The sequence below is a fragment of the Elgaria multicarinata genome, chromosome 8 (assembly GCF_023053635.1).
Source record: "Elgaria multicarinata webbii isolate HBS135686 ecotype San Diego chromosome 8, rElgMul1.1.pri, whole genome shotgun sequence".
Classification (NCBI taxonomy): domain Eukaryota; kingdom Metazoa; phylum Chordata; class Lepidosauria; order Squamata; family Anguidae; genus Elgaria; species Elgaria multicarinata.
In genome coordinates, this window is record NC_086178.1 from 10,159,014 (window position 1) to 10,172,092 (window position 13,079).

The 13,079-nt window shown below is 45.3% G+C and overlaps 1 protein-coding gene across 1 annotated transcript in view; it reads right to left on the minus strand.

Annotated features, from left to right (window-relative positions):
- Positions 1-8,407: 8,407 nt before the first annotated feature.
- The window catches only part of LOC134402401 (cytochrome P450 2J2-like), a 48,287-nt gene continuing 43,615 nt past the window's right edge, over positions 8,408-13,079 (minus strand). The window contains exons 7-9 of the mRNA XM_063131829.1: positions 12,109-12,296; positions 10,694-10,835; positions 8,408-8,598 (exon numbers count right to left, since the gene is read on the minus strand). Coding sequence (XP_062987899.1) covers positions 8,408-8,598; positions 10,694-10,835; positions 12,109-12,296 — 521 coding nt within the window. The remainder of the gene's footprint in view (positions 8,599-10,693; positions 10,836-12,108; positions 12,297-13,079) is intronic.

The window sequence follows — 13,079 nt, forward strand, 5'->3', positions numbered from 1 at the left end:
TAACTGCCACTTTATTGTGTGCTGTACAACAGAAAGTGTGTGTGTGTGTGTGTGTGTGTGTGTGTGTTCTTATAAGTTCTTTACATTCAGAGTTCAAAATTACCTATCTGCACCACTGCCTGCACCCCATCAGATGTATAGGGGAACTTATAGCATCATAAGGTTTCTAGCTAAGAGCAAAGTTGGTTTTCTGCCTCTATTTCAGATCCATGTCCAGCACAGACTGACTCTTACACAGAAAGACATAGCTTGTCTCTATTGATCTCACTATAGTCTCAGGTAACATGTTCCTTGGGAAGGGAAAAGAGACCCCCATGCACAGATCTAGAGGTGCCCAGGCTAATCTTCACCGTCTTCACTTGTTACTTATTTTTCATGACTCTGTTGAAACTATGGGTGTTTTCCTTTCAAGCATTCCATAGCCTAGATCCAGTATACGTTTAGAACTGCCTTCTCCTGTATGGACCCGCCAAAGCCTCAAGTTAAGCCTTGCTCTGTGTCCTGTCGCCATCCTGTGGCAGAAGCCATTCCAAAACCACTGGTAGAAATTCTTTTCTACCAAACAATGTAAATTGTATTTGTTTAATTACCAAACAATCTGTACTGCACTGTTGTAATTATTTGATTGGGACTGAAGTAGAGGAGCACTCATTTTATTGTACTTATTGTCTTCAAATATGGTTAAATATCCCACAGTTACCTTGCTATTCTGTTTCTACAATTCTTTTTCTCCTGTCTTTTTTTTTCATCCTCTGTTCATTTTCAGGCTGCATCCTATATACATTTACCTCAGAATAAGTTTGATTGATCTCAGTGGGGCTTACTTCTGAGTAGACGTACATAGGATTGTGCTGCAGCTTTGTTTTAAAGTGACACAAGATACACACAAACCATGTTTACCAAAAGAACGGCTTGAAAAAAGGGGGTTGGACACCCTAAAATAAGCAAGGGCAGATAGGAATTGTTTTAGCAAGCATTCTGAAAAAGGTGCTGCTGAATGAACCCTCCTTAGCCAGGAGGTCCTGGGGGCATTGCAGTTCTCCCCCCTTCCCCCTTTCTTTTCTTTTGCTGGAGTCCAGACTGGGGTGCGCGGTGGGGCAGCGATGAGAAGAGAAGGCACAAAAACATACAGCTTCTCTCTCTCTCTCTCTCTCTTTCTCCCAAACATTACAGTACCTGCAGGGCTGATGACGAGAGGAGGGCAGCAGCTCTGAAGGGGGGGAGGGCAATCTTGCTACTTACAGAAACAGTCCCCTCCTCAGCTGCTTCCCGGCCCCAGCATGGCTGCTGCTCCCACCTCGTTCAGCAACTGTCGCGAGAGGTCAGGCAGAACAGCTGTGAGCAGGGAGCGGCTGAGTGAGTGAAAGAGTGAGCGAGCAAGCAAGCAGGCTGGGGTGGGTGGGCAGCGGCTGCACCTGTGAAAAAAGTAGGGGTGTGCACGGACCCCCCGCTCCGCTTCACTTGCAGATCCGCCATTTTCCGGATCGGGCCGCTCCGCCCCGCCCCCGCTCCGCCCACTTCCGCTCCGCTCCGCTCGGAGCTCCGGATCCGGATTTCCCCCCCCCCATAGGCTTGCATTGAAAGCTAAAAAATTATACAACTTTTTTTCTGTTCAAGTTAGAAACCTCACGTTTGGCACCATGACACCTCATGGGGGTATACACACGCACGCCAAGTTTCAAAGCAATCCCATCATCCCCTGATTTTTGGGGAATTTTTGAAAATCGGGCACCCCATTCACACCCCTTTCCATAGCTCCGTCAATTTGCACGTTAGAAACGTCAAACACGCCACCATGAAAGCTTATCCAGGGATACATACGCACGCCCAGACTCAAGGCAGTCCCATCATCCCCTGTTTTTTGGCGGGGCTTAAACCTGCAAAATTTGGAACTTCCAAAACTCCAAGTGAGCGCAGGAAGGACTTCTCCCCTGAGTCAAAGCCACACACACACAACATCCCTGCGAGGTGGGCAGGGGAGGAGGGAGGGAAGGCAGGCAGGCATGCAGCTGGCATTTCTGGGGGCATAAGGAAGTGAGCCAAGGATAAGCCAGTAATGCATATAAAATGGAATAAATCAATCAATAAACAAAGGAGGGGTGGAATTAAAAGCAGCAGTGTTGCTCAATAAACAGCAAGAAGAATTTTTTAAAAAAGGCTATATCTGTCTTTTACCAGCAATAGGGGGACGTGCCCAGGGGAGGGGGAAGCAGCTGCCAGTTCAACTCAAGACAGCCATTGCTTCACCACGAGAGCTCTAAGAAGCAAACGCTCACTTCAACTCATAACAGGCATCGCTCCACCACTAAGAAATGAACGCTCACTTTGACTCATGATAGGCATTGCTCCACCGTTTTACTCTCTTTGGAAGGCTCTAATGGCCTTCCAGTGCAGGAGAGAGTGGGGGCACGTCCACGATGAGATGCCCTAGGGGAGCTCATCCCCTTGCACCACATCTTTTCAGTTGTTCCCCAAAGTTAGGGTGGGTAGCAGTGCTGTGTTTCTATCTCTTATTCTTGGCTTAGTATATGATTTCAGGTTGTGTTTGTGCATTTGGTGGGGCTACTGTTTTAAAAAACACTGGGAAAAGCCCGTTCAGATGAAGAAAGAGAAGTTTCCCAGAATCCCAAGTTACCTGTTTTGCCTATGCCCTCCTCTAACTTTGGGATCATCATGACCGGGAGCTGACTCTGCCCCTCAGCCCTTTGAAAAAGGTATTTTTCCCGCCGATTTTTTAAAAACTTCTAGCGCGCGACCCGCACGACGCAGAAAGTTGAGAGTAGTCTCAAAATGACCCCCATCCACGACTCTCTGTGCACAAGAATTTTCAGAACGATAGCTTAAAAACCAACCCAGTTATGCCCGAGTCTTTCCCTCAATGCAATCCTATGGGCGAAAAGCCGAAAACGCCGTTTGAGCCGCGCGGTTGACCCGATTTTCAAACAAATATAGCACGCGACCCGCACGACGCAGAGAGGTGAGATTGGTCTCAAAATGACCCCCATCCACGACTCTCTGAGCACAAGAATTTCCAGAACGATAGCTTCAAAAAGAACGTAGTTATCCGCGATTATTTGCCGCAATGCAATCCTATGGCGAAATGTTTTCAAGATGGTGACCGGAGCGCTCTGCCTGAACTAGGAGCTCCGAAAAATGGTTGCTTCTCTTCGCCTTGCTTCTAGGGGTCCGCGGTCCGCTCCTACTCCGCCTCTGGATCCTGATCTGCAACTTCCAGATTGGGTCTGCTCCACCCCACACCAATCTGCCTATGGTATGCTCCATGGCGGGGCTCCGGATCCGGATCGGAGCTCTGTTTTCCCCCATAGACTTGCACTGAAAATCAAACACCTATAACTTTTTTAATTTTAATGTTAGAAACCTCAAAATTGGTACCATGAGAGCTTATCCCTGTATACATATTCATGGCCTGTTTGAAGCAAATCTGAGTATTCAGTGATTTTTGGCGAATATGTCAAAATCTCCCACCCCATTTCCAGAAATTCAAATCTCCATCATTATTTTAAGATACAAACTTGAAAATGGGCACCATTCCAGTTTCCACCTAGGTCAACATTCATGCCAAGTTTCAAGGAAATCTGAGCACACCCTGATTTTTAGCAATTTTTAAAACTTTCTAACCCTCAACCCTAACCCCAATTAACAAACCTTTCTACATCTCCGTCACTTTTAAAGTTAGAAATCTCAAAATTGGCACCATGAGAGCTTATCCACATATCCACATTCATGCCATGTTTCAAGGAAATCAGAGCATGCCCTGATGATTTTTGAGGAATATTTTAAAATATTCCCCACCCCATTTACAGAAATACAAATATCTCAGGGAGTTTTCCAGATACAGACCTGTAAGTGGGCACCCTGAGAGCTTCAACTGAGATTGTTATTCATGGCTAGTTTGAAGGAAATCCAATCATCCCCTGATTTTTGACAAACATTTAAAAATAATATTCCCCCACTCCATTTTCAGAAATGCATCTATCTCAGGGATTTTGTAAGCTGCAGACAGCTAAATGGGCTTGTAAATAAATAGATCCCTATTCACGGCCATTTGAAAGGAAATCTGAACATATCCTGAATTTGGGTGAATATTTAAAGGTAAACCTAAATAAGAATCTTCAACACTTCAAAAGTTAACAAGGGTGAGCGCAGCAGCAATGCAGCTGCCTTCACCAGGAAGAAGGACTAATGCCCTGAGTCAAAGCAAGACACACACAAACCAGCCCTGTGAGGTAGGCACAGAAGAGGATATGCAGCAGCAGGCAGTGGCAGCTGTGTCCCTGAAGCACTGGGAGCAAGCATGCCAGAGGCTTCCAGGGTTGTTGACCCACACAGCCCATCAACATCACCCAGGCACCAGGAGGGCAGAGAGGCAGGCAGAGAGGTGATCCACACACAATGTATGACTAAGCCATAAATCTATGGGGAAGCGGGCAGAGGCAGGCAGGCAGAGAGGCAGGCACAGGCAGGCAGGGAGGTGGGCACAAAGGAGCTGGTACATTGCACAGGTAAGCCATAGATCTCTGGGAATCTCCCAGCAGATCCTGCTACCCCACAATGATGGCTCCCAGGCGGAGGAGGCGGGCAGGCAGGCAGGCAGAGAGGTGGGCAGGCAGGCAGGCAGGCAGGCAGGCAGGCAGGCAGGCAGGCAGGCAGGCAGGCAGGCATTAAGGTGCTAGTACATTGCACAGGTAAGCCATAAATATCTGGGAATCTCCCAGCAGATCCCACTACCCCACAATGACAGCTCCCAGGCAGAGGAGGCGGACAGGCAATCAGAGAGATGGGCACAGGCAGGCGGGCGGGCAGGCAAGTGGGAACAAAGGAGATGGTACATTGCACAGGTAAGCCATAGATCTCTGGGAATCTCCCAGTAGATCCTGCTACCCCACAATGGCACCTCCCAAGAGGAGGAGGTGGGCAGGCTGGCAGAGAGGCAGGCGCAGGCAGGCAGTCAGGCAGGCAGAAAGGTGGGCTGGCAGGCGGGCATTAAGAAGCTAGTACATTGCACAGATAAGCCATAGATCTCTAGGGGAGTGTACCTCCCATTCCTGTTGGAGAACAACAGCCAAATATCAAAGTGCTGGTGAAGTCAAGGAGTCGCATGAGTGAATGTGTGAGGTAGTTTCTCAAAGCCAGGAGCCGAGATAGGAGCACCCCAAGGACATCACTGTGCACAAATAACCTTAGAGAAGTGGAATCCCAGGACAGTTGAGGGGACACATGTTACGTTACTCCAGGAAGGAAGCCTCAAACCCAAGTATTGAAATTGCAACAAGGCCTATGCTGGACAGTGGACATGCCATGTGTCTTCTGCCCAGAGAAAGTGCAGAAGAAATACTTTGTGAATCCAGTGAGAGCTAGCTAAAAGCAAACTGAAGCCAGACCTGGTCTGACACATTTTACGTTACTCCTGGAAAGAACCCTCAAACCCAACTTTTCAATTTGAAACAAGGCTTATGTTGGTCAGTGGACGTGCCCACCCCAGTGTCTTCTGTCAAGGGAGATGGGAGAACTCTCCGAAGAGCAGCCAGGGGACTATGGGAGTCTACCTCCCGTTCCTGTTGCTGAACAAATGGGCAAAACCGAAGTAATGGTGAAGTGAAGGAGTGCCATGAGTTGCAGTGTGAAGTAGCTTCTCAAAGCCAGGAGCCCAGACAGGAGCACCCAACAGAGCCGACTGTGAGAAACTATGCTCAGCGAAGACACAGCCACAAAGCCTATGTTGCACAGTGGACGTACCATGTGTTTTCTGTCAAGAGAGGTGGCAGAACTATCCAAAGAAGAACCAGCAAACTGCTGGAGTCTAAGTCCCGTTCCAGTTGGAGAACAGCCCAAGCCTAAAGCGCAGGTGAAGTCAATGAGTGGCATAAGTTGAAGTGTGAGGTTGCTTCTCAAAGCCAGGAGCCCAGCCAGGAGCACCCAACTGAACTGACCATCAGGAAATACGCTCAGCGAAGCATCAGCCCCAAGGCCTATGTTGCACAGTGGACGTGCCATGTGTCTTCTGTCAAGAGAGGTGGCAGAACTATCCAAAGGAGAACCAGTGGACTGCTGTAGTCTAAATCCCGCTCCTGTTGCTGAATAACTGGGCAAAGCCAAAGTAATGGTGAAGTGAAGGAGTGGCATGAGTTGAAGTGTGAGGTAGCTTCTCAAAGCCAGGAGCCCAGACAGGAGCACCCAACAGAGCTGACCGTAAGAAACTACGCTCAGCAAAGACACAGCCACAACGCCTATGTTGCACAGTGGATGTGCCATGTGTCTTCTGTCAAGAGAGGTGGCAGAACTATCCAAAGGAGAACCAGTGGACTGCTGGAATCTAAGTCCCATTCTTGTTGCTGAATAACTGGGCAAAGCCAAAGTAATGGTGAAGTGAAGGAGTGGCACGAGTTGAAGTGTGAGGTAGCTTCTGTTAGGTATTTAGCAGAGTTTAAGTAAATGCATATCAGCCTTCGACCCTTTGCTCGGCGACGAAGTGCCCTCTCGAAAGAAATACTCACAGACGTGGAGTTTCTTCAGTAAAATAGTTTACTGAGGCATATCAACATACATTGTTCCAACACATAATCTTCCATCGACCAGCAACAACGACAGGGACAAAACGTTCAATATGTACAACTATATATACATTCAGAAACTAGATGATGATACTATTGCATCAGTCAATTATTCAATTAGGGATGAGGGGGAACGTCTCCCCTTATCTTTGTCCTTTTACAGTTTCATCATTAACTATCGATACCTGCTGTGACACTGAAACTCCGACTCTATGCCAAGTCCAGTTTTATTCAGGGCTTATCTTTCTGTAGATAAATTTTCTACCCTGACACCCCTTCAAAATTTAACAACAGAAAAATACATCATACAACAATAGATATAAATACATTCATGTATTATAAAAACTCAAACCCTAGTTTTCCAATTAATTCTGTATGACGTTGTACGACTAATGGTTTAGTAAACAAGTCTGCTACATTTTGATTTGACTCACAATACACCAATTTGATGAAACCTTGACCGATGTGTTCTTTAACATTACAATATTTAATTGCAACATGTTTGGTATTGGATTTTAACATATCAGATTGAGCTAAAGAAATACAGGACTTGGAATCTTCATGTACTTTCACTGGTAAAGAAAATGGTATTGTTAAATCCTTTAACAATTGTACAAACCAAGTCACTTCACCACATAACTCTGATAGAGCAGCAAATTCTGCCTCACATGAAGAGGTTGCCCAAATGTCTGTTTCCTTGATCTCCAACTCATAAGAGAGTTTCCAAACTTGATTACCATACCTCTGTTAGACTTTCTGTCTTCCAGGCATCCTGCCCAATCACTGTCTACAACACATTCAAGTGTTTGGTTTTCTGCGGACGATAGTCATAAACAGAGATTCTTAGTGGCCTTCAGATATCTCAATAACCTCTTTTCACCTTGCCAAGCAGTAATCGTCAGTTTAGACACATGTTGGTCAAGAATACCTACAGCACATGCTATATCTGGTCTCGTCCATTGACTTAGGTATAACAAACTTCCAATTACAGATTGGAATAATTCAGGGTCTTTGAAACTCTCATTCTCAATGCCAGCAACGTTGGAGACAAGGATTTGATCCAGTTCCCTCATCTAAGCTGCCCCTGCTCCCTCCTTCTCTCTGAATCTGAACATACTGGAATCACCTTAGCTTTGACCCTACCCTGCTCGCTGAGCCAATTGTTCCAGTCCGACTAGCTCCAGCCATCAGCTTCTGGTTGTTTCAGGGTGGCCAAGAAGACAAAGTCATCAGACTCACAGGTTGCTTACAAGGAGACTATTTTATCAGGATATTGCACATATCCTAAGAAAAGCAGACTAGCCTGCAAAAGCTTCCTGAACAGAAAACCCTTTGAGCAGTCTGGACACTCACCCCTGGGCAGAAGAACAATTAAAGTATAACTGAACTTGGCATTGATGCCAAGTTAAGAGAGTGATTAATCGTACATGGGGCTTAATAACAAAGCAACTCTTCTCATTGATATCAACTTATTATCTCTATTGCATGTATTTCTTGCCGTTTATGTGCTTAGATCTCACCTGATGTGCATTCCTTATTCCTATGTACTATATTATGCCTATTTAGACCTTTGCACTCCCAAGCATCTAAGATCCCAAGTGTATGTGTGTGCTACTTGCCCTGCTACTCCCCACCCCAGCATTTATTAAAGTGTCCGTGAACCCCTCCTCCCTTGTACTCTTATTAATAGCAATGAGAAGCAAAGATCTCTCTCAACAGAAAGAAATCAGCAGGTGAGCATGAACAGCAAAGTCAGGGTGGGGGTTTCTTAGCAGAAAAGAAAGGAGGGAGAAATTTGCAGTAATTGGAAAGCAATTCTAAATACATATATATGTTTATGATGAGCTACAGCGAGGAACAGCACAGATTTTATAAGGATAGGGAGAGAATGTGAGTCTTATTATAGCATCTGAATTTAGTTTTTTAACTCCTTCTGGCAGCTGAAACCTGAACGTCCTCAGCAAGCTGGTCAAGAAGATGAAGAGTTCAATCCTCGCCAGCTGCTCCCCTGGACACACCCGAGCCCCTGTGGAGAAAGCAAAGGAACAACAGACCGTGAGTAACAATCTCTTCTCCAGAGCATTTATCCCAGCTTGGAACAACGCATGCATCTGATGAAGGACACGTGTTGGTAGCCTCTTCCCCACCTCACACCCTGGAGTAACCCATGAGGAATTGCTGCTCCTACAGCTGCCCCCTCTATAACTCCCTTTTACTCTATTGGTTGGCATCCCTCAGAGAGGCGTGGCTTTGGCCCAGGCTCCACCAGTAGCTGGCCTTGCTTGTATACTGTTTCAAAGCAGGCAAAATTACTGGAAATACTTAGGACAGAGAAATGCATAAAGCATCTTAAATTAAGCAATGTGGATCACAGGGAATGGAACTGAGAAAGAGTTTTCTACATGCAGCTGTTAATCCACTGTTAATTTGCTACATCCACTTTTGGTTTCATTGTAGAATTGAAATCTGAGCATCCTCTGAGCAGTGTTTTCTTTTGTGCTTTTATGCTACATAATCTTTAGGTGGGACTCTGGCATAAATGCCAAGACTAACCAAAATCCCTATATATAGCAGCTGGGCACATTGGTCTTTGATATAGTAGCATCAAACAAAATAATAAATATTTCCAATGTCCCTCTTTTAACTATTAAAACCTCTCCCCTTTCCCAACTGAATGCTGCATTTTCCCTGCGCTAAATAAAACATCACTTAAAGTGCTGGTTAGATACAGCAATTACACTGGAAGGCCAAATCATCATCTAGAGAACTTGAAAACAGACATGAGTAGGGAAGGACAATTGCACAATAAATGTCCCAGTAGAAAAGCTTTATGAGCTGCTGGAATTCAGAGGTGAAAGTACCAGGGTGATACTTTGACATCATGCAAGTGCTGTCTATTCTCCCATGGGAAAAGAAGAAACCTCATCATCCCAAACCTGACATCAATTTATCTTTCAGCTATTCCACTAATACATAACACTGAATGATTCTACATGTTAAATGGGAATGCAATTCAGTGACTCTTACTAAACCATCATTCTCCAAAGTCCAACTCTAACAGTGCACTTCTGTGCATGTCTACTCAGAAGTAAGGGACCTGCTTCTTGTAGAAAATCAGAGCCTAAATGGAGTAGATATAGCTTTGTACTTTGAAAATGGGGGAAAAAATCAGGCTTTTTCAGTGCTGAAATTTTTGAGGAACAAGGTCAGGTTGTGGTTTCAGGCCAAATTGAATTGTAGGGCTGTGCAGTGCCTCAGGACGAATCCCTGAAGTTGAGGCAAGGCGGGCTGATTCGGCTCACCTAGCCTCGGTTCTCAGTTGGTTCCAGGTTGGCCCGAGGTGCCCCGAAGCCGAAGCAGGTCAGTACCAAAGCGGCACTGGGCCGTCCCTCCCGCATTCCCAGGAAAGCCAGTGAAAGGCCAGTTGTGAGTTCATTGGATTCCCCTACATTTCCCCGCTCTCCCTGCTCCCCTGCCATCATCATCGCATTGCTGCCGCCATTGCTGCCCACTGCACCACTTCCGTGACCTTGAAACATGTCCTCCTCCTGAAAACTGGGGGCCGATTTCAAGATACCATGGGGACTCTGGTTAGTACATCTATGGCCACAAACTATGGTGTCTGTAAAGGGGAAATGGCTGTGTTTCCTGGTCATAGTGGCAAAGCAGCAGCGGTGATGTAGTGTCTGTGTGGCAGTAGGTGAGCAGTGGCTGTGGGTTGGGGTGGTGAAGGGGTGGTGAGGGAGGGAGCAGGAAGTCAGGAGTCCAATGGACTCCTGCCCAGCCTTGCTACTGGCTTTCCTGGGTTCTAGCTGCACAGCTAAAACCCAGGGACGTGCAAGGCTGAGTCACTTCGGGGGCCTGAATCTTGCTGAACCAAGATGCCGACATGAGGCAGGCAACCCTCGAAGCACCCCAAGTCAAATCGGGGCTACTTTTGGGGCTCCAAAGTGGCCTCGGAGGCAAATTAGGGGACCGTGCACAGCCATCCTGAATTGTATCTTATGAGAAGAACTGGAATTGTTTCAGCCTTGCCTGAAAGGAAGCCAGTTGGCATCTCTTGCACCTAACCCAGAAAACATGTCTTTGAATCACAAGCAGGTCTGGATTTCAGCATTTACCTGCACCAAATGGCAGAAATTCTTCTCTAGCTACAAAATTTCCATCCTTGTCCAAAAAATGGTTTGGGTTGAACTTTTCAGGAGACTCCCACCGCTCAGGATCAAGAAGAACAGAGCGCAGATCTGGAATAAGATATGCCCCCTGCAAGAAAGGAATGTTACAAAGAGAAAGAAGGCAGAACAGTACCTTTCAGGATTGTTCCCCACTTCTAATCACTGAAGGACTCACTCTGGACTGGGTATCTGAAGTGCTGAGGGATGATGGAGGAATCCAGTTGGATGGTAGAGCTCAAGATTTCCTCAGTTCACACACACCCTGATTTCGTTCCATGTTCTGCTAGCTGACCTGACTTGGCTTGAAGTGAATTGGACCAGCTAGTGGTTATCAGTGTTCCTGAATTTGCATCAATTACAACTGAATTTGTGCAAGTTACACCTATAATTTCCACAAATACACACATTTCAGCTGCATTTTTTGTGCAAATTATGCAAATTTTGGACATAATTTGCACAAGTCCTGCAAATTAGCACAATTTATGGCCCTCATTTGTGGAAATCTCTCAGATCCAAAACAGCACATAATAAGTACCCAGAATTCAGGGAATCTGCATGGCACGGCTCAAAAAACAAGTTGAGTCGGCCGTGCTGCAGTGGTCTGGCATCTCCAAAAAGGAGCAGAATTCCCAGCAACAGACATACTCTGTAAAAATAATATGGTGCTATTCTACATTGTTGTTGGGCAAAAGGAATAAAAACATTTCAGAGGAGAATTTTCTGTTGGCCACACCTTCAATCATTCAAACCTTTTCCTTTTGAAAAGCTTCTTATGTAGCCAATAGGGAGTAAACTGCGTTCTGCATCCTGCATTCATTTCAGTCATTTCATTTCTATGCCACTCCATACTTGAAGCTCTCTGGGCAGTTCACAGAAACTAAGGGCAACAGCTCCAAATGCCCCACTCCAACATTTCCCTGGGATGATGCCAGCAGGTGGGGAATCATCTTGCTTTTTGGTTTTACTTTTATTTGTGGTGTGGGGGTTAAGAGAAGGGGAAACCTGCCTGCATACTTGCAATGGCTGGCAGAAGCAGTGTTTAAAAGGGAAAGGATGGACTTAAGACACCAGGAGTAGCCACTGCTGTTCTTCTAAACCTTCCACCATCTCCTTGGAAATAATCAGAATGCCCCTTTCCTAGTTGCAATCGGGGCATGGGTAGGAAGTGGAGGCTGGGAGTTTCGGTTCGGCCCTAGATCTCGGACGTCCTTTCTCTATTAAGGGCTGGATGTTTACAGCTGTAACCTTGAAAACCCTCAGATGTGTATTTTTGAACCCATAAAAAAGGAATTCAAAGTTTCTGAAGCTCCTTGCTTCTGAGATACAGGATTGTGACTATGGGCATTCACTGTATTCTGTACCTTGGGAATGAGATAACCTTTCAGGTTCACATCCTTCGCACATTGTCTTGGAAGTCCAAATGATACAGCATATTTTGAACGCTGCATCTCATGAATCACAGCATTAGTGTAGGGCAGTTCCCTTATATCTTGGTAGCAGATTGAGGGTGATGAACCAAAAACATCTTCTATCTCCTTGTAGACTTTATCTGAGAAAAATAATGAAAATGGAAGCATTAGTTTGGATATAACTTTTTATTTCATAAAACTTCAAAACTCATTTATTTATTCTACATGAAGTTATTCTAATTAATCCTCTTAATGAATCACAAACTACCATTAGTGTATTATTTATTTGTTTATTTATTTCTATGCTGCCCAACAACTGAAGCACTCAGCTTAATACATTTTATCCTACTTTTTCCTCTAAAGACATAAAAAAACCCATACAGATTAGTCTCCCCATAATTAACCTGTGAGGTAGGATAGGTTGATAAATACCAACTGACCCAAGAACATCCCAGTGAGTTTCATGGTTGTGTTGGGATACTTTATTTATTTATTAACAATATCTGTATACTGCTTGAAATAACAAAATCTCTAAATGGTTTAATTGCCAAGATATTAAAAATCACTATGAAAGCACTCAATTGGTAATCAATTATGAAGCTCGCTTTCTCATTCTGACACACTAACCACTACATTGATGAACTGGGCTGCACAGCCTGACCCTTGGGGGTCACCCGGGGTGCCGAGCTCAGGGTGGCCCCAAGCAGAGCTGAGTAGGGTGCCAACATCACACTTAAAACAGGCCCGATTGCTAGTTCTTAGTTTGTTACTCTTTATAAAAAGTTTTATTGAGGCTGTGTTTTTGTATTTTGTGCTAGTTGTTGGTAGGCCATAGTGGCTCTGGCCTCTTAAAGATCACTCATAATCTCATATATTTATAGGTCAATTCCATTTCATCAAGAAAGATTCTAGGGACATAGGAA